This window comes from Perognathus longimembris, chromosome 7, assembly GCF_023159225.1.
Source record: "Perognathus longimembris pacificus isolate PPM17 chromosome 7, ASM2315922v1, whole genome shotgun sequence".
In the NCBI taxonomy this organism is placed as follows: Eukaryota; Metazoa; Chordata; class Mammalia; order Rodentia; family Heteromyidae; genus Perognathus; species Perognathus longimembris.
In genome coordinates, this window is record NC_063167.1 from 50,227,359 (window position 1) to 50,248,355 (window position 20,997).

At 34.4% G+C, this 20,997-nt stretch overlaps 1 protein-coding gene across 1 annotated transcript in view; it reads right to left on the reverse strand.

Moving 5' to 3' along the window:
* The window catches only part of Negr1 (neuronal growth regulator 1), a 799,300-nt gene that overhangs the window by 166,889 nt on the left and 611,414 nt on the right, over positions 1 to 20,997 (reverse strand). The window contains exon 6 of the mRNA XM_048351585.1: positions 8,764 to 8,915. Coding sequence (XP_048207542.1) covers positions 8,764 to 8,915 — 152 coding nt within the window. The remainder of the gene's footprint in view (positions 1 to 8,763; positions 8,916 to 20,997) is intronic.

Below are 20,997 nucleotides of genomic sequence, written 5' to 3' on the forward strand. Positions count from 1 at the left end.
TTTTCAATTTTAAAAACCTAATATTCATAAGTACCATGCCTAACAGGGTCACACTTTGGTCTCATTAATTACAGGGTTAAGGCTGTGGTGAAATAAAATAGACAGTGGCAAGATTTACCCTGCCTCCTTTTCTGAGGTTGCCAGCCAAAAGAATGGAAACTGTGAACATAGAAGATATTTCCCTGGGGAGAAAAATTCTCTGTGGAGATGAGAAAAAGATGAGACCAGTAGTGCTATTGAATTAAGCCTTATGGAATCTCATCATAGAACCAAACACATTACAATGCACCTTTTTCCTCTCAGTAAAAAAATAATGTTGAGTTTGATGACAAAATATACAGAAGGGCTAATACTGGTAGAATTTTTTCACTTTGTTAAAAAGTATATATAATTTTAATAATAACATATACATACTTTTTTTCTTAACATAGTATGTGTGTGTGTGTGTGTGTGTGTGTGTGTTAAGCTCTTAAATCATTACAGTGGAAATAGAACTTGGAGAATGTATATTCTGTCATCCTGCATTAATACAGGACTAAATTGTGGCCATAGAGATCACTGCTAAAGATGTCTTTGATTATAGGTCAGAATCTAGATTACTCATCTTCTAGGCTGGTGATACTGGCAAATAGTTGCAATTAACTTTCTTTATTTTCTCACCCAATTCCTACAAAACTGAAACCTTTCAAGGCTTATCAATGACAATAACTAATACCAATGTGTTTTCTTCCTTGTCATTTACTGAATCTTGTCATCCATGAGGATGTATACATAATACCAGTAGCTGCAAGATGCCAAAAAGTTCAGTGTATAGTAATTAACCTTCAATAAGCCTTTATGTCAACCAGCCTACTTTTTTCTCACTCATGAAAAGTGAATGCTCATGTGCGTGACTAATTTAATTAATGATATGCATAAATGCATGAAGAAATGAATCAAAGAACCAGTACTGTTTATTTAGAAATTTACTGACATAAAGTTACAGAGATATAAAAGTTATGAAGATCTGAGATTGCCTGTGTTCTGTCTTTCAACCTTTGGATTATATATAACAAAACATTTAGCAGGGGCTGGGAATATGGCCTAGTGGCAAGAGTGCTTGACTCATATACATGAAGCCCTGGGTTCGATTGCTCAGCACGACATATATAGAAAATGGCCAGAAGTGGCGCTGTGGCTCAAGTGACAGAGTGCTAGCCTTGAGCAAAAAGAAGCCAGGGACAGTGCTCAGGCCCTGAGTCCAAGGCCCAGGACTGGCCAAACAAAACAAAACAAAAAACTATTTAGCAGCCACTTATTTTGGATCAGTCAGTACACTAGACATTTTGCATGTCTTATCTAGTTAATACTCACAAATCATATATAAATATATATATATACATACATGTGTTTAGTCCTATAAATTCCTATAAACATATAAATGAATAAGTATTCATTCCTATAGATGAGTTGACTGAGTCTCAAAGATTGAGCATAAAGCTAACGATCCAAAATCACGCATGCTAGATTTTCAGTTTGATCTGTATGACTCAAAGCTCAAAGTTTTTGGAACAAAGGTAGGAGAAACCAATTTCTAGCTTAAGTGATGATTGTTTGATTTTGAGCTTCTGACTCATCCTTGTAGGGCTTCAGTTTCCGATTCTTTAAAGTAAAACAATTGCTCTAGACTGGAAGTTTTCCAGTGAAATTTTCTGAAACTTTGTGACATGGTGACAGGTTTCAATGTCACTATGGAAGTGTAAGAAAACCATATGATTTTTCAGATTGATCTCCAAAGTCAACCAAACTAAATCCAATTTTATCTTTATTATAAAGTTATATACAACCTAGTGTCTTTTGGGCCAAAGATGAACCACATATTAGATAGTGGTCCCATAAAATTATAATGAAGCTGAAAATTCCCAGTGATACCCTAGGTATCTTAACATTAGCTGCATAACAATAATGCTGATATATAAAAAAAATTATCATGCAAATACAGCACATACAATAATCCATTATTTGGTGATTATAGTAAATGGCTATACTGCTGGTTTTTATAGTTACTATACTTTTTTTTTTTTTTTTTTTTTTTTTTTTTTGCCAGTCCTGGGCCTTGGACTCAGGGCCTGAGCACTGTCCCTGGCTTCTTCCTGCTCAAGGCTAGCACTCTGCCACTTGAGCCACAGCGCCGCTTCTGGCCGTTTTCTGTATATGTGGTGCTGGGGAATCGAACCTAGGGCCTCGTGTATCCGAGGCAGGCACTCTTGCCACTAGGCTATATCCCCAGCCCCTAGTTACTATACTTTTAACCAATATTTTTGAATATGTTCTTACTTATAAAACTAGTTTTTTGAAAAGGAATCTGAAGTAAGAATATATTCTTACTTATAAAACTAGTTTTTTGAAAAGGAATCTGAAGTGTTATACTAGCAGCAACCTCTTACAGCTCTTGTGTATTGAATATCTTTATTGCAGCATGTATTTTCTATTGAGTTTGATTTGATCTCATGCTATTTTGTTCTTCATGGCCATAGGAACATTATGTTTTATCATACACATACCATGTACATAGTAGGTTGTATTATCTATGGTTTATGTAAGTACTCTCTATGATATTCACGTAATCTTGAATCTTGTTTTTCAGAATATATTTCTCTTGTTAACTGTTTTCCATCAGCCTTTATTATGAAGAAAACAAGATTCTATTGGTTAAGAAAATAGGGAAAAAATTGAGTAGGCAATGTCTGACTCACCCTGTAGCTCTAAGGTTCCATCAGTAGGCCAGGGTAATTATAGTGCTAATAATATCTATATTTGGTTTTAACTAATGGGAATTTGGTGACCCAGGATACTTTAGGCTTTATTTTGAGAATTCCCAGAAAACTGTTCCCAGTCTTATGAGAATTTTAATGATTTTTATAACCCTTTAGTGGTTGTTCGAAGGGGTTTCAAATCAGCATACAATTTTGTAAGCACAATGAGTTTGATCAGTGTCATCACTTTCATCATTCTCTCTCATCTCTCCCAATCCTATCCATCCTCTCATCCATCCTATCCATCCTATCCATCCCTCCTCTGGTTCTATTTGCCCATGTATATACATTGAATATTGTGATTGGATTCATTGATCCTTCTTCACAATAACATCTTAAAGCTGTGAGTATAAAGCAAGTTAGTTCACATAGCACCATGTCCTCAGTAATCACCAAATCTACTCTTAACCCATCTGAAAACCCAATTACTTTTAAGTTGTAGTAGGAGAGGTTTTAATTTCAAATATGTCATTGAAACTTATGGTATCAACTTTCACAAAGAATAAGGATTCACTGCAATCTGCAATAGGTGAAAGTTAGAGGGAGCCCACATAGTAGCTTAATGACATTGGGGGTATATGAAGTAAATAAAGAGTGGGAATATATCTATATCTATATCTATATCTATATCTATATCTATATCTATATGACTTGTGAAGACATAGTTAATTCCAGATTCACCCAAATCAGTCAAAAGTGCCACTTATATGCATCAGTCAACATTGAGCTAAGAAAATCTGCCATATTACCCACATTCTTAGTTTCTCCGGTTGCCTCTTATACTCTGCTTTTGAGTAACAGGTACTGACTTAATATTTTGTTATTTCAAAAGAGGACTGTTCATGAAATTAAATGGACTGAGATGAAATATTCTGTGAAATGAGTGGAGTTTTTCTACATTGTTGGTTGGTTGTTATTGCTACATACCATTTAGTATTAGAATTTAATTGTTGCTTCCAACAGCAAGTTTTATCCATCAGGCAAGATAGGTAGTAGACAGTTTTAGAGAGTCACTGGAAGGTTTCATGGGTGATATTTATAAGGCAAATCATTTGATATTTTGAATGAGCACACACATACACAATACAAGAAGTCTCTTTAGCACCATTAGGACTTTATGGACCACCAAAGGATTTGGCATCATACTTTTGGAAATACTATATAGGGGTGTTTGGCATTCACACAGTGTACTAACTTTACTAAGACTTTGTCAACATAAAAGCTAGATTTATCCTGGACAGTTTCATTTACTCAGTTTCAGGAGAAGATTCTATCAAACAAAATCTGTGAACACTGTAAGCACTTTGCTTATGTAACTTTCTTCTTTGTTAATTAATTCTCTTTCCTTACATCCTTTAAAGACAACCATTTGAAAATATTGCTTTCTTTGTGACAATGCAAACCAAAGCATATACAATATTCTTTACTCTTAGAAATGACAGTTTTACTATTTACAGAATTGCTTCTGAAGAAATGGTGTACATTTAATGACTTGGACCCATAGATGGCAGAATGGGACCATTCAGTACATGTTCTTTAAGGTACAAACCTACAAGTATCAATTTGGTTGCCCTTGTTCCAGAAGAAGGCATTTGGGTGAAAAATGAAAATAAAATAAGATTTGAGATCCCAACTATCAATTTGGTAAGGAAGTTTACTGTATGTAGATGACACACAGTTCTTGTGACCTTTGTTAAAATACTTCCTCCCTTGAGGACTTATCTTCACTGATTTGCAGAATGGTCTCAAACAGTGATGTGAGCTACTCAAGAAAGAAGTCCTTTCATGGCCCTAGAGAGTAGATTACTTGCCTCCTGTCAACTCCAGAATGGTATCATTGACTATATTGCACTAGACTTGCTTATTTTCTTGTTCCTCTCCTCTCAATTGTCTAAGCATTCATGGAGGTGGGGGTTTTAACTAACTCCAACAATTCTCTTCTCCCCAGTATTAAATACTTTATAATATTTAATGCTTTTCACCTTATAGTTAGTCCATGTATGTGTGACTATATGTTCTATTGTATGAATTGAGCCTCAAAATATAATTATTATGCCTTTACTCTTTGAACTTCCTAGATATCTGAACTGCTGTATCACATTTAATCTAGACTTAGTTTCATAAACTCTGGTTACTGCCCTAAGCGGGGAATGAGATTAAATTATAAATGATATTTGGAATATTGTTTCAAGTTTTCATGCCTTCTTGTGGCTCTCTATGAGAATATTTACCATGTTAGTGCTCAGTAAAGTAGTGGGAAAATAATCATTAAATAAACTCATTTATCCACATATTATTCTTCAAATGAATAGAAATGATCTAAAGGCCTATTACCAATGCTTGCATTTATAAATACTTCCTTTTCTCTACGATGAATGATAAATGCATCATTCCAGTTAATCATCACCCTTTGAAGTGGGAGTATTTTCAGCCTCAATTTGTAAATGTGTTAACTAAAGATTTGAAAATTAGGTAACATACAAATTTATATGCAACTGATATGTAGTAAAACTTGGATTCAAACCATGATATGCTTGACTTATATTATGTAAAACCCATACTCTTATTCATTTGCACACATACAAATACTCCAAAGTATTTCCTTTCCTTTTTGGTAGTACTAGGTACAACAAAGCTCTGAACTTATATTTGTATTATTTATCTCTCCAGTGATCTGGAAAATATGAGTAATTTTCAATCAGTAGTAGATGAAAATATTTTTAGGGTTTATCATAAATAGTATGGTCACATTGCTGAATTCCAACAGTTAAATATATATTGGAATGTTACTATCAAGTACATTGCAAGTTTAATATTGAATAGCATCATACCAGGTAGCCCACATTTCCAATCATGCTGTTTTGGACTTCATTGATAATTCAAAGATCTAATAATAAGGGTATGACCATTTTCTTATTTAAAACATGTACTAAGTATTAATATATGTGGAGATAGCAAAACCTTTGGAAGTTACCTCCTTTTTTCATGAAAAACCTTAGGCAAATTAACATTAGACTTTCTCCTACTTATACCAAAGAGTAATCTCTTGCAGCAGTTTCTCAGCAGGTCAAATGTCAATGTTAGATCAGTTTAGGACTGACCTCTACTCTTGAGTAATTTTAGTAGTTGAGTTTCTTACCATATGGACTGTAAAGATGTAACAGTTATCAATGTACATGTGAATTTTTATCTTTAAAATGAGCTTTCATATAATAAAAACACCATAAAGTATCATCAAAATTGGATAAATCTAAAAGGAAAATTATCATTGCAGACTTAGCAGTTAAAGAATATGCTATAAATAATACAAAATTTTCTCACTCTGCTGATGGTTTTATGTTTATAGACATAGACAGTGAAAGTGGCTAAGAACTTGAGCTCCTTGACTTTAGACCTCATGATTTGTCTTTGTCCCTTATTATCATTTGACTTTGCCTTATTGATATTTTCTGTTTTCTAATCTAGAAGAGGAGCACATATTGTAGATTCTAACTCTGTGAGTTGTGTGAGAATTAAATAAATATATTCATACAAAGCAATTAGAACAAAGTATGGTCCACAGTAAGATAACTACAATGATACTGACTTCTCTTGCTAGAAGTTATATGTATACATTCTGCTTTTTAAACATAATTCACGGGTGCATTCATCCATTAGCCTATTAATTTATTTACTCAGTGCTCAATTTTTTTATTTATCAAATATGTACTAGTTCTCTATTAAATAGCAAGCACTGTGTTTGGTGGTAAGATAGGTAAAAGTTTATAAGACATTGATCCTATATGCTTAGCACCTTAAGATATATATATATATATATATATATATATGTCTGTGTGTATATGCATGTGTGTATACATATATAAATATAGGGTTATGTTAGTAATTACAGGCATGATTTCTTAACAAAGATATTAAGATGGGACTACTATTTAGAGCACCTTAACCCACAGAAAGTCAGTGGCAGAGGATATTCATGAAAGTCCATTCTGAAGACTCCACCTTGAAAGTATTTTTTGGTGTACATTGTTAAGAGCATCAGAGTAAACATTTAAGTAAGTGAAATTTGTTTCTAATTTGACACATTTTGATGCTCTAATTTTTAAAATTATAACGTGATTTAGAAATTTAAATAGCAAATGATAGCATGTTAGAAAGCCTTACATTTTTCTTTGCTTTTCAATTTATTCTTTCAGATCCTTACATATTTAAAATATAAACATGCAATAGAAATATCAATACTTGCAATAATTTATCACTTATATTATTTTGTGATATCTTCAATACTTTATGATAGTCATAGTTACACTTAAAACCATTCTCACAGAAAAAAAAATTACAAGCCAGCATGTTACATTGTGCCTATTGCCTTGGTAGGCAAAAACCTTGGTAGGCAAGGTTTTTCTGTCAAAATTAAATGTGGAGAAATATTGAACTAAAATAATAAATGATGTGATGAAAAATTACACATTTTTTCATACCAAAGGGTCTTTAATCATTGTTATTCAAAGCTAATAAAATATCAAATTTCCTAAAGCATATTTTTATGTAGCAGGAATTTACATTCTATCTGTGTTTCTGCAAAATGGAAATAACCATTTTTGTGAACGGGATAGCTTATGTTTATAGAATGCCAGGACAAATATGAATATGTTGTTATGATAAAATAATAACTACAAAAAATAACTCAGATAATTTATGAAATCAGAGAGATAGTATACTGTGTTGTCTTATTTGACTATTTTAAGAAACACTCAGATTGAAAATCAGGAAAATACTATGGTCGTAAAAAAATTCTGGTTACTTAGCTTCCAGAAAAACCCACTACAATTAAGTACTGGCTTACAAAGGATAGATCACTTTCCCTTTAACTAGTTCTCGCGGCTCTGTATTCAATTCTACTCTCTACATGACTAGCAGCTAAGCAAGTAATGCACTTTAGGATCAAACTCTTCCATTACTGTTCCCTTACAGTATCCTTTTCTTCAAATCAACTAAAGTTTTGGAGAAAACTGATTTGATTCTATTTGCTATCTTCATGATGCAAGGTGAGTATGCACAAAAATGTTGTTCTTTGCCATGTTAACTTTTCAAATACATGCTCAATGATCTTCAGTTAATCATACTAAAATTTCTATTATGTTTCCTTGTTAAAATGAGACCTTAAACTGAATATGCTAGGGAATGAACTACTCAGGTGACCATGCACAAGAATGTGCCTACCATATCCACATAAGTATGGATAGGCTCCCCAAAGCAAATCCCTATGTTCTCCTTGTTGGAAGAGGACACTGCTCTCCTTCTCTGCAGTAATAAATCATTTTCCATTCTATCATTTCTCGGTCATGCTTGTCTTGGGGTTTACTTTCATGAAATAAAAACTCATTGCACCTGGCAGTATTCGCAATTCAATATTTACTAAATACTTGAATGGCATTTCAAAATACAGCATGGAGTAAACATGCTAAAATATATTGCCCATGGTTATTCACTTAATGTTTTGTTTTATTTATGATGTGAAACTTAGGCTATTGCATGAGGTAAGTTTAAAGAAAGCCAATTAAGGTTAAAATCAACCTATATGTCATCTATGCTTTGAGATAATATGTGTTTTTAAAGCAAAAATCCAAGAAAATCCCCCTTAACTCTCCTCAGTCAGAATATGTGTTTTAGTTGGCCTTGTTATTTTTGTTGATTTTTCCGCCTCTTTTTATGCTCTAAGATACTGTCATTCTCCTTTAACCATGGACAGTTCTATTGGGATTATAAAATTCCCTATCCCAGTATAATTTGGGGATAAGGTTTCCTCTCTGTAAGGATTGTTAAATCAGGCAGAGTTGTAAAATGAATGTACTCCATTTTGGGTGATTTTTTTTTTTTGGTTGTTGTTTTTATTTATTTATCGTCCATCTTCACTCCTCTATGGGAGCCAGGAATTCCCTGAAAGCAGTTCTACAGCAGGTTTACTTACGGTTAAGAGGCAGGCTCGCGTTGGTTGTGCCCAGCTTGTTGGCAGCCACACAAGTATAGTTGCCGAAGTGCTCCTGTGTCACGTTAGTAACGGTGAGAATGGACCTTGTGCTAAAGTTTTGAATAATAATTCCTTGTTGACCATTGAAGAGCCTAGAAGACAGAAATAAACTGTAGGTAAATATGTATTGTGAATAAAAACAGTTTCATTTTTCAATCTTAGGTATGATCGTCATTGCAACCTATACACAGTTTGACCACATTCATGTGATCCTATAGCAAGATATTAGTCAATAGGGGTGCAATTTTTCTTACACTAGTGGATTTTGAGGGAGGCAATGTTGGTGTGACAGCTGTAGATGGTTTCTGTGGAGATATTTGTATTGTATATACACAGAGCTTGGTTATCCACTGTTCTGTATTTCACAGGCAAATGCATTTTATATATTGAAGTCAAGAAAGACTAAAACGGATATAGATTTAGGTGATTTCAAAGGGTCGTATTTGACAACTCCTATGAAACTGAACCCTATAACTGTGATAGGGTGGTTCTGAGTCCAAAAACTACGTTACTGCTACACTGGAAAACTCAGACAGACGACTTCCTCTAAACTCGGAAAGAGACAGGAGTATACTATTGAGGGTAGCATTTCTGTCACATTTTAGCTGTGTGATTGAGAAAGGCCTTTAACCTCACAGGGCCTCAATATAGAATTCATATTTTACTTAATTTCATTCTGAATTACCAAAGCTCTCTTTCCAGATTTAGCAACAGTGGCCCTCACTGTCAAACAAGCTGATGTGGTATTGCATTCATATTATCTGTCCTTTCTGTTGCTGCTTCATTCTTTCCTTGAATCTGTATCCTTTCTATTGTACTCCTTCTGTCTCTGCCACTGGATCCCTTCTCTTCATCAGCCTGACCTATGCCCCTTAAAGTGATTCTCTTCTCATTTGGTAAACTTGTCCTAAATTATCACAGTGCTAGTTTTCAAGTATATTTTCTCGAAATATGAATTCTACTACAATGAAGAGGACAAAATATACTTTCAGATTTATTATTTTTACTATTAATCAAAGATTTATTGTGGACAAGATAAACTGTTGTAATATATTATGGGCTATGAAAAAGCCACAATCCAAAAGATGTGCTAGTTTTCATCTTCAATGTGATCATTTTAGTGTAAAGTATTCCTTTAATTATAAAGATGAGATGGCAAGTGGCATCATTCTGATAGTTTAAATTGAACTTCTTTGCATAAGTTTATATGGCTTGCACCTGAATTTAGATAAAATATACTGTAGTTAAATGAAGAATAAAATAGTAGTGATACTTAATTACTCATAAATAGCTAAATTTGACATATCCAAACAAAGACATATCCGATTAATAGAACTTTGAGTTGAGTAAGTGGAACAACTTAACATGAGCATTAGCTGAAGTGTTCCCACACTATGATGCAAGAATAGGGCATAAAAATATTTCAAACCTATCATTTACGCCGAATTCCCATTGTGACTATTGCATGTTTTCTTGTAGAGTATTAGTAACTTTGTTTTAAATGAATCCTATAGGCTGAGTATAAATACCATGTTAGTAACCTTGCAAACTTTGATATTAGTGCTTCAATCAGTCTTCCTGGGTCTCCAAAGGACTCAGCAATTCTCTGTACTACTATATCCCTGTTGTGCCCCATCTACCTAAAGATTGTTTAGCTGCTAAAGAAATGAGAGTAAATTAACCAGAATGTTCTACAGACTAGGCTCTAGGGAGCCGTTCTCAGGAGAGTGCATTCAGACACTGTAGCAGTCAGTACTTGCTGATGCTCCTGTGGCTGTCTTTCTGACTGAGTGGGTTTTGATTCCTGGATTTTCAATCTAACTGGAGGAAAGGCCACAGATGTTGCTGACTCATGCAGTACACTCATGCTCTGTCTGATCACAGCCAGCTTTGGCCTCTAGCCAGCAGTACTGTGTACATCCTTATGAGAGTGGCACTTTTTGCTCAAACCTCTACTACCTAGATCAGCCAGGCAGGTGATTAGGACTAATATAAAGCAGGAGTGCTTTAGGAGATTTTCTTCCTTCTACCTTTCTGAGATTACTGAAGAAATTATTTTCTTTCTTTAGTCTACTGTTGAAAGTTTTAAAACTGTTGATGTCTCAAATACAATGTATGACCTTATCTTCCTTTGACTGACTGGTAGGTGGCTAGCCTGAGAGGGACTATGCCAACTTGCTTTCGAGAGAAAGAGAGTAACGTCCTGGACCACTCTAGCAGATGTACTTTGCAGTGTTTTAGACAGATATTTGAAATTGGGGGGGCTTTTATCAAATATTATAAAAATCAATTTAGACATATTCACTAAAGAGTTGCAAAGGTGAATTTTACACTGAAAAAGTAGTAACTGGGTTGAGCAAAATAAGGACTCTGCCTTTGAGAAGGGAAATCTGGGAGAAGGAATCAGATATCTAAAAAAATATAGCTATGTATATCCATATGTAATATACCTACATATAGATAGATCTATATATTACATCTCTCTATATAGAGATATCTCCATCTATCTCTCTCTCTCTCTATCTCTCTATCTATCTATCTGTCTGTCTATCTATCTCAGATATTTCTATTCTTAGTTACTGGATGTAGAAACATGAGATGAAGCTGCAAGTCTCAAAAATATGGTCTGAACGTGACTAAAAGTATATGATGAAGAGGTTTTAATTGATGAATTTTTCTTTTTCTCTTTGAAATTGAATTCTTCCAAAATGGCTGTCTAATGATTACTTTTTCCATTCTAAAACCATTCATGTGTTGAATGAGTTTAGCCTCTCCTTCCAAAGAAATAAAAAGAAATTTTACTGATTTAGGAATTGTATAACACCCTGTTCTTTACAAGAAGATCAAGGCATGGTGCTCAGTTGGAATTACCGGTCATTTTTCTTTGTTGTACTTTTACCATAGGGAATATGTTTATAAGATCCTTCCATTACTGTAGACCCCACTGTCCTCTACCTTCTGACACCAATAGAAGTTCACTCCATATCAAGGATCATTACTCTTACCCTTTCTCTGTCTTTTGCCAATGCCTCATAAATCTGTGAGCCTCAGGCTATTTGCTTTCCAACAGATGCTGCAAGCTTGAATGTGACACAGGCCAAACCACTAATTATTTAGAATTAGCCCCTATATTTTTCAGTTTCACTCAGGAATGACACATGGAGAGTATGCCTACATTTCTGATTTATGGAATGTTGCAAACTTTATAATCATCATCTCCCTTAGGCTAACTCTCTAGGAAGAGTAGAAGAGCTGGTAGTTACCTCGTCACAGAAAACCTGACCACATGGCATCAGCATCGATTGTTAAGACTGCAAAAATAAGTAGAACAGCTACACTATATCTTATTCATTTGCTATATAAATCTAGATTTAATCTACATTTGGGCGTTACTGCTTACTGTCTGTCTTTCCAGGTCAGTAACAACAATAAACACCACAGGCACTGAATTATGAGTGTATTTCTATTCTTTTCATGTAAATAGAAATGCTTTATATATGTGGAAAGAATTAGCTGTTCTCAGAATTCTTATGGCTGAAGTAATCACATACTAAAACATTGCAAAAATGTCTGGTGGTTAAGTGGTAAATTGACATGTGGTCCAGGACTGTTTCCAATTGTATATGTGAACTAATGCACACAGCAACCCTAAAAGATAGGTGCTATCAGTCTCACTTTACAAATGAGAAAAACAGAAGTTTAGAAAGAGTAAGCCAATTTATCTTCTACTAGTGGATAAGTAGCAAAATAAATATTCAAATCTGAAGGCTTTGGAACTATTGGTAACGTCTCACAATAGAGTTGGTATTAAAATCATCAAGTAGAAACCTGGATGTTATATTTGAGTTTGGAGAGATGAGTCAGAAATCATGAGTGCTTCAAGAAAATTGAGTCCAACAAGGGAATAAAACCAATGAGCTAAATAACCAACTGGCATGCATTGTCCATGCCAGGAAAGCCAGGTTCAATCTGAGGATTGAAGTCTAATGGGGTAGAAAGTCAAATAAAAAGGAAACTACTTCATCTAGCTATGTAGGCAATTTTTCTGGGCCAGGGGCCTCCTAACTGTTTATTTTGGATTTAGTTATGCCTTTTTGTGACGCCTCTTACACAGTAGTCATCAGCCTCTACCAGTTTTTCTTTCAGGTTCCTCATAGGCTCTGACCTCCTTTCCTTCTATCATTTCCTCCAAGCATACATACCATCTGTGTCAGTTGCTGTTTGTTTGGTTCATTTAGGTCATAGAAAATATCGTCTCATAATATAGATGCAGAATGTGTCCAAGAATGGCAGAAAAATACAACTGGGCCAAATAAAAAGAATGGATTATCTGGGGTTGAGATTTAACTCTGTGGAAAAGCACTTTCCTGGAAAGTGCAAGGCTCTGAGTTCAATCTTTAGGTCTGAAAAAAAAGCAGTATCTCAGCACAGTTCCAAAATTGTAAAGTAAGGTCCTAGACCTACTGTGGAGTTATTGTGTTCTGCCTCTCTTGGCCAAATTATTAGTGCAAAATAAAATACTTCTCACTTGAAGTCATATATTTGTATCATTTTTAATAAATAAGTTTCTTCCTCAGTGTGCAGCTCCATTATGTCAAGGCTTCCCAATGGTTTTGTTAATCATTTTATATTTCAAGCACAAATTTATAACAGAGCTGGCCTCTTCAAAAGCAAGTAGGTAAATAACAGTTTCTTGATTGTGTTATTATATTTTATAATCTTTAGAAACTTCATCTGTGAAATGGGAAAAGTGAATTCAATAGAAATGAAGTGATTAATATAACAATGTCTGGATGAGAATATAGTAAAACATAAAACATGTAATATGTAATATATATGTACATATATATCAAATGCAGTGAGCACTGGATTATGGTAGGTGATATTATTGTGCAATGATAAGGTCTGTTTTTTGGACAGAACAAATGTATTTCCTCTCAAATGTCTGCCAAATATTAAACATTGAGAACACAGGAAATTATTTTTAAAGAAAAGATATAGGAGGGTGACTGAAAGATCATGGTATCATGATTTTAAAATGTGCCAAACTCAGTTATCAATTATATGCACATTATCAACTTTATCTAGGTTTTCCACAGATCTTCAGGGTAGATAACCAAAAAAGTAAAAATAGGGAAAAATAAGAACTGCTAGGAGACAATGAAATAAGCATTTATATAGACATGCTGCTATAGCAACCTACTATTTTATTGTGTTTCTTGACACTTAAGACTTAGAAACAATATGATATCATTTATTCCTACAAACAGACTAATAATATCATGAATCACTGTCTTAGCCCCAAGGGGTATCTATCTTTAGTTGTGCATTTGAATAAATAAATGTTATTATAATACATTAGGATATTTAATTTTAGATTTTATTAAGCTATTTAAAATGTATGTCTTGTTTATTAATTTTAATGAAATTAATTCTATTAGATGAGATACTTTTGAACTGCTTTACTTTGACAGTTTAATTTGCATGAATAAGACTTTTTTTTTAATCCCTCTGTCAAATAAACAAGGGCTACAGAGCAGGTATCAAACTTACCTTGATTGCAGCGAATTTCTGTATCCCTGACAACGTGACCTGTGAATGAGTTTCTCCCTTCCACTTGAACTGCTTTTGTAATACCAACATGCCCATGATTTTAATGTTACATTTCATCCTACCATAAGGCAGCACAACCATTTTGCAAATATGACATTCACAAAAAAATCAGCCAGAACAGAGCAATGTAAACCACCTCCTTTCTCTAGCCATATACTGGGTTCACAAGGTTTATAATGCAATCTAAGGGAAGAGGATTTATCTCAATAAATACTCTCTTTTCAAAAGTGAATGAAAATAAGAATAGTTCTACCGATTGAGAAACTAGAGCTCATACTTGAAATACACTGTGTTTTTCCTATCAAACCTCATGTTAGAGATTGGGGACATCGTATGGGCTAGGAAATTATTAGTTCTTAAGTAGGTTAAAACTCAGTAAGCTACAGGGAAGAAAAAGACATTAAGCACATGATAATCCATTTGGAGAGCCTCTTTCCCAAGTTGCAAAGACTCTGACAAGGTTTCTTGGTGACAGGGCCATATCCATTGAGATTAAAGATACATAACTGAAGGCAGAGAACTAAAGGTAAACAGGGAAGGATGTGTGTTTGGAAGAGGCTGATAAGCAAAGAAATCAACATATGAAGAATCCTGAAAGCAAGAGGATACATCGGTTTTGAAGCTAAAATCTTGCAGGATGGATAAGACAAACTCATCCTGGTTCCTCCAGAATTTCCTTTCTTGTATTCCAGCCTTTGCTAAGGGTCTCACTATTCACCTAGTTCTTGTATAGAAAACTTGAACAATCTTCAAGTTGCTTATTCAGACTTAATTAGTTATTGAAATATACAAATTCTATCCTTTCTCTCTTTTGCTTTAGCACTGAACAGACAATATTTTACATAAAGTCATATTGTATCTTTTTCATGCATTCTTCCCAAATTACTTAACAAAATCAGTTCTTCACAGGCTTCTCATGACTATAGAATCCAGTCGAAATGTATTATCTATTTTAAGATGCTCGAGTATTTCCCTAAAGTCTTTCCTAACCTGGTTTCTTATTATATCCCAGCTTATATAATGGAGACCAAGGAATAAAACAACTCTTTACAAAATGATCACATGATATTGGACATTTTTCTTGCCCACGATTATTCTTGAACCTTTACAATGTCTGAAATTATTGTGCACCATTCATCATCCAGCTTAAAGCTACCATTGTCCTGAAGTACTCTTTAATCCTTTGATTTTCCTTGAAGGAGTCTTTCCTCTGCAATTTCACAGGACACCATTGAGAGTTCCCTCAGGATTTTCTAACTTTGTGCTTATTTCATCTGTTTGATTTTTATGACAAATTCTAAACCCTAAGCCTGAGGAAACAAAGTGGAGGTGGCCCCTTTTCTCTTTTCTTTGGCTGGTTATGTTTTAAGTACAGTAATACATGTTAGTATTTCACATTGGCATTTTTCTCTTCAGTTCCTAGTTGTACAAATGAGCTCAATTGTTTTACTCCATTACCTCCCTGGCCTTGATAATAAAGTCATCACAGGGATAGTGGGTGTTTCACCAATGAGCCATTGATTATTTGGCTTATGTAAAAGAATGAAATATCATCAGAAATAAATAAACAAAAAAAAATAAAAGTGATGGCCTGTAATCCTAGCTACTCAGGAACTCTGAGAATTGTAGTTAGAGGCCAGCCCTTGCAAAAGAGTTCCTGAGACTCTTATCTCCAGTCAGTCACCAAAATGCTGGAAGCGGCGCTGTGGTTCAAATCATAAAGAAATAGCCTTGAACAAAAATTCTGAGGGATAGCACCCAGGTCCTGAGTTCAAGCCCTAGAACCAACACACATTAATAATAACAATAATAATAGGAGGAAGAGGAAGAGGAGAAAGACTGGGAATATAGGTTCTTTCAATGCAGAAAATCTATTTCCTTTTCAAATATTTCAAATTATCTCATAAGATATAAGTGTCTAATGCATATTTGTTGAAATTGGTAGTAAATATTAGATTAGGAAAAAGTTTTAACCAGAGATTTTTTTATAGTTTCCAGGCTGGTCTTGAACTAGTAGGCTTAAATGATCCTCTCAAGTTCCAAGTAGCTGGGACTACAAGCATCTACCAACATGCACACTTCAGGAAAGACCATTTTTAATTTGAAATTGTAGTACAATTATTTCAAATATTTTTCAAAAAAACTAATAACTTCTTATTATAGTAAGAATGACCTTATCATGAACAGATGGAGAGAGAGACAGAGACAGAAAGAGAGCTAAATAACATAATTATCATAAAAAGCCTGAAGCCATTAAACTGAGCATGAGAAATCAGAAAGCATGATATTATAGGCTGCATGCTTGAATTTCAAGAAATCTAGATAAAGAAGACGGAAATTAACTGAATCAGTATGCAACAAAATTCTGATGTTAAACAGGATGCTAATGCTGGCTTCACAAAGAAATACATATTCTATGTTCTGAAAAACCTAGAAAATAGTATCCATTACAATTTATACTTTCAGCTTAGTTTTCCAAGTGAATTGAATGTTCATGTATCAAACAATAGATTGATTTGATAGATATCATAATTGACATTTGCTTAATGGTACTTTGGATGTTCTGAAATTGCCATTATTGCATTAAGGAGAATACTTCTTTCCCTCCCTCCCCACCCCCCAATCCTGGGGCTTGAACTCAGTGCCTGGGCACTGTTGCTGAGCTTCTTTTCCTCAAGGATAGCACTCTGCCACTTGAGCTACAGCATCACTTCTGGCTTTTTCTGTTTATGTGGTACTAAGGAATCGAACCCAGGGCTTCATGCAAATGGCATACCATGGAATCATGTCCTCTAGCCCAAATAAACCCTTACATGGCCAGCTGCAGGTGGCAGAACTGTCACTGAAACCCCATGAGAGACTTTGAACATCAACCATCAGGCCAAACTACTGCTAAGTTTCTGACCAACAGAAATTGTTTGAGATGACAATTGTTTATTGGATTAAGCTGCCAAGTTTGGGTTAATTTACTAATTAGAAATAGATTACAAATAACAGCTCAGGGATGAACCTGAGCTGAAAGACTGACATCTAAAATGTGTCCAGATAGAACTTAAAGCTGAATACTCTTAGGTCAGTTACTCTAAGAGTCTTACGTTTCAAGTTTGTCATCTCAGTAAACTGATGACAGTAAATCTTATTTCATAGATCTCTGAACCATAAATGAGATAAAAGAATTGATAAAGACCTGAAAGTGTTCTTTTCTTCACTAAAAATATGTTGCTTAGGGGGTTTCAAGCTGACTACTTGTAGCACAGAGTAAATGGACTTTACAGGATGTTGAAGAGCTTCACAAAGAGAAAGAACAAACAAAGCTCAGGCTCACCCTGAACTTTTTAATTAAATTTTTTTTCAACAAGAAATGTATCCAATGCCAAATGTATGAAACTGTAACCTCTCTGTAATTCAGATTGATAATAAAAATATATACAAAAAAATGTGAACAGGAAAAAAAATTTCATTCAATTATTTTATTTTTATTTAGTTTTTAAATTTGTATTTACAGTTTAAAAATTACTTTTAAAATCTTGGCTATTATTTGTTGTATTGTACTATTTATTTTATTTTAAAATTATTTAATTATCTATTTTAAAATAGAGCTTTGAAGATCTTGAGAGAGATAAGTATTTACAAGTCTTTAAATATTAGCACAATTATAAGACTAGTGTTTTTTCTGATTATTCATTAAAACTCACAGTATAAAACAACTCAATGAAAAAAAAAGTTTTTCAGAGCTTAGCAAAACTTCCCTCCCTCTGACAGAATTTGGTCTTGGATAAAGTCTCAAGAGGTCAAAGAAACAACACTGAAACATGTTGAATCTGTGTCTGCTATGAGATCCACCTGATTCTATTTTTTTCTGTTCCCTTGTTTAAGGGATTCAGAAGTTATAAGTGAATGTTTCTATTGGAAATATGTTAGTTTGCAAGCCAATTATCAGTCTGAAATGCTGTTACTCTTAGTATTTCTTGCTGGTATTTAAATTTGTTTTTTATGAGTCTGTAGGACAATGACTTTCATTTGATGTCAGACTAAAGAGATAAAGGTAAGGACTCTGCTTCAAGGTTTACAAGACTTCCTGAGTTTGAATCCCATCTCTGCTATACCAATATCAATTTGTGCAATATACATTAAAGCATGCTTCATTTTGTTTTCAAGGATATAAGAACATCAATAGACTCTAGGTTACTCTGGCACCAGTAATGCTAGCTACTTAGGAGGCTGAGATGCACAAGAGTATAGTTCGAAGCCAGCCTGAGAAGAAAGATCCACAGGACTCTGTTTCCAAAATAACCAGCTAAAATAGAGCTGTAGGCATGGATCAAGTAGTAGAACTCCATACTAGCTGAACAAACAAGCTAAGAAAGCACAAGGTCCAGAATTCAAATCCAGGTATAGCCAAAAAAAAAAAATAGTATCTATCTTACAGACTTGTTATAAGAATTCAGTGGGGGCTGGGGATATGGCCTAGTGGCGAGAGAGCTTGCCTCATATACATGAGGCCCTGGGTTCGATTCCCCAGCACCACATATACAGAAAACGTCCAGAAGTGGCGCTGTGGCTCAAGTGGCAGAGTGCTAGCCTTGAGCAAAAAGAAAGCCAGGGACAGTGCTCAGGCCCTGAGTCCAAGGCCCAGGACTGGCCAAAAAAAAAAAAGAAAAAAAAAAAGAATTTAGTGGTTTAATGTTTGTTAGCAATTAAGATCACTGTCAAACAGGAATCCTTTTTTGATTCAGTGCTGCAAACATTTAAATAGCCTCACTTTGATGGGAGATCCATTGGGTGTAATAATCACCTCACAATTAGAGTGTTTTTTTTTTCTTCTATGCTTTCTATATACTTGGCTTTATTATAGTTTTGAGAGAAATAATTTATTCTAGTCATGTTGGAGAATTTATATATTGCTAAGGAACTGTGTACTTCACTATGAACTTATGTTTACTTCTTATTCTTCTGATTTTTTGTATATGTTAAATTTTTTGTAGGTGTTTATTCATGCTGGGAAGGCAATTTTCCTTATTAAAAAGTTGTTCTAAACTTTTTGAAAATGTAATCAAAGCTACTGTCCATCTCCCCAGCAGGCAAAATAGTCACTGAAATTATGATTATGGCGATCAATCAGTCCTTTGCTATATTTGTCGTAAGCCAAGAGGGTAGATTAAGGGGCTTATTGTAACCTTTTCTGAGGATTGTTTATGATTTTAGAAAAGATAAAGGATGTGGGACAGGAAAAAGAAAATACAGAACATCACAAAGTATTGGAGACAAGGTGGCTTTTAACAAATGAGCTCTCATTTGGTTTAGGAGAAATAATTCTCATTGCCAGGTTTTAAGAAACTAATGTCACAGATTAAAACTGACTTTGAGAAAAAGGTAGAATAGTCTAAATAATTGCTGTTCAAATTGGAGCTTGTGGAGAACTGATTTAAGGATATTGTGAGGAAATCTTAATTGAGGCTCCACTGAAATAGTGTATTTATAGAGATTATATATTTGAGCATCCAAATAAGATTACATAGGACACAAAGTTCCATCATAGTTAGATGGTTCAGAAGTACTCTTCTTGGTCCTTTTCCACATTGGGAATCATAAACAAAAATTTTATCAACTTGGTTTTTGGCATCCAAGAAAGACTATATTGGCATCTATACCATTTGGTAAGGTAGAATAAGCAAAACCAGAGAACAATTAATATAGGGGCCAGAAGTTAAGAACAGTGACTCTTCCACAAAGCCACGGGGATGTAAGTTTACAATTCATTGCATTGAAAAAAATAGTGAGGATTATAAACACTACAATCCAAATTATAACGGACTGTATTAAAAGGAACTGTTTTCCCCAAATCAACTTTTGATTCCATTTTCACAAGGAAAAGGTCTGTTCATTTCACATTCATTTTCATCCAAAGTGGAAGTAATTAAACTCTTGTATCACTTAATAGATTTCTATTCAGACATTTTGTTGTGATTATTTATGAGTCGTGAATTGAGAATGTAAATCTCATACATATATTGAGTGGTATGGGCTTGTCAATTGATCTTTTTGGTCTTAGAAATAGTAGTTTCAAATGGTTCAGCATATTATCTTGACCATACGTCTCTTGATTTTGAAGCAAAGTATAGAAAATACTCATAGTATCTTGCCACTCTGCAGTACATCTTCCAGTTAGCTAACAGGGATCTATTGTTTCTCTGATAGCTGGAAAAGTGCAGAATGAAGGGGTTTAAGTTAGCTTGGTGGCTGAAGCTATAAGAGAAAATTGTCAGTCTAATCTTCCCTTGTTCATTAGCTCTTGTCAATACCTTTGGGGCATCTCAAGGACACATTAGCACAGAAAGGATGCTAGAGTAGCCCTAAAATCATCTTGGTTAGTCCTTTTATGTATTTTAACTCCTCTTCAGGCTCTCTAGTAACTGCAAGTATAAAACACAGTGTCCTATAAAACAAGGAAGAGCTATCTTGAGGGAGATCAAGGCAGGTGATGAGGGTTGAGGTTCATTAAGGAAGCCAGGCAGATACAGAAGTGACTCCTGCTTTTGAAGTGCTCTCCTGGAAGCTGTG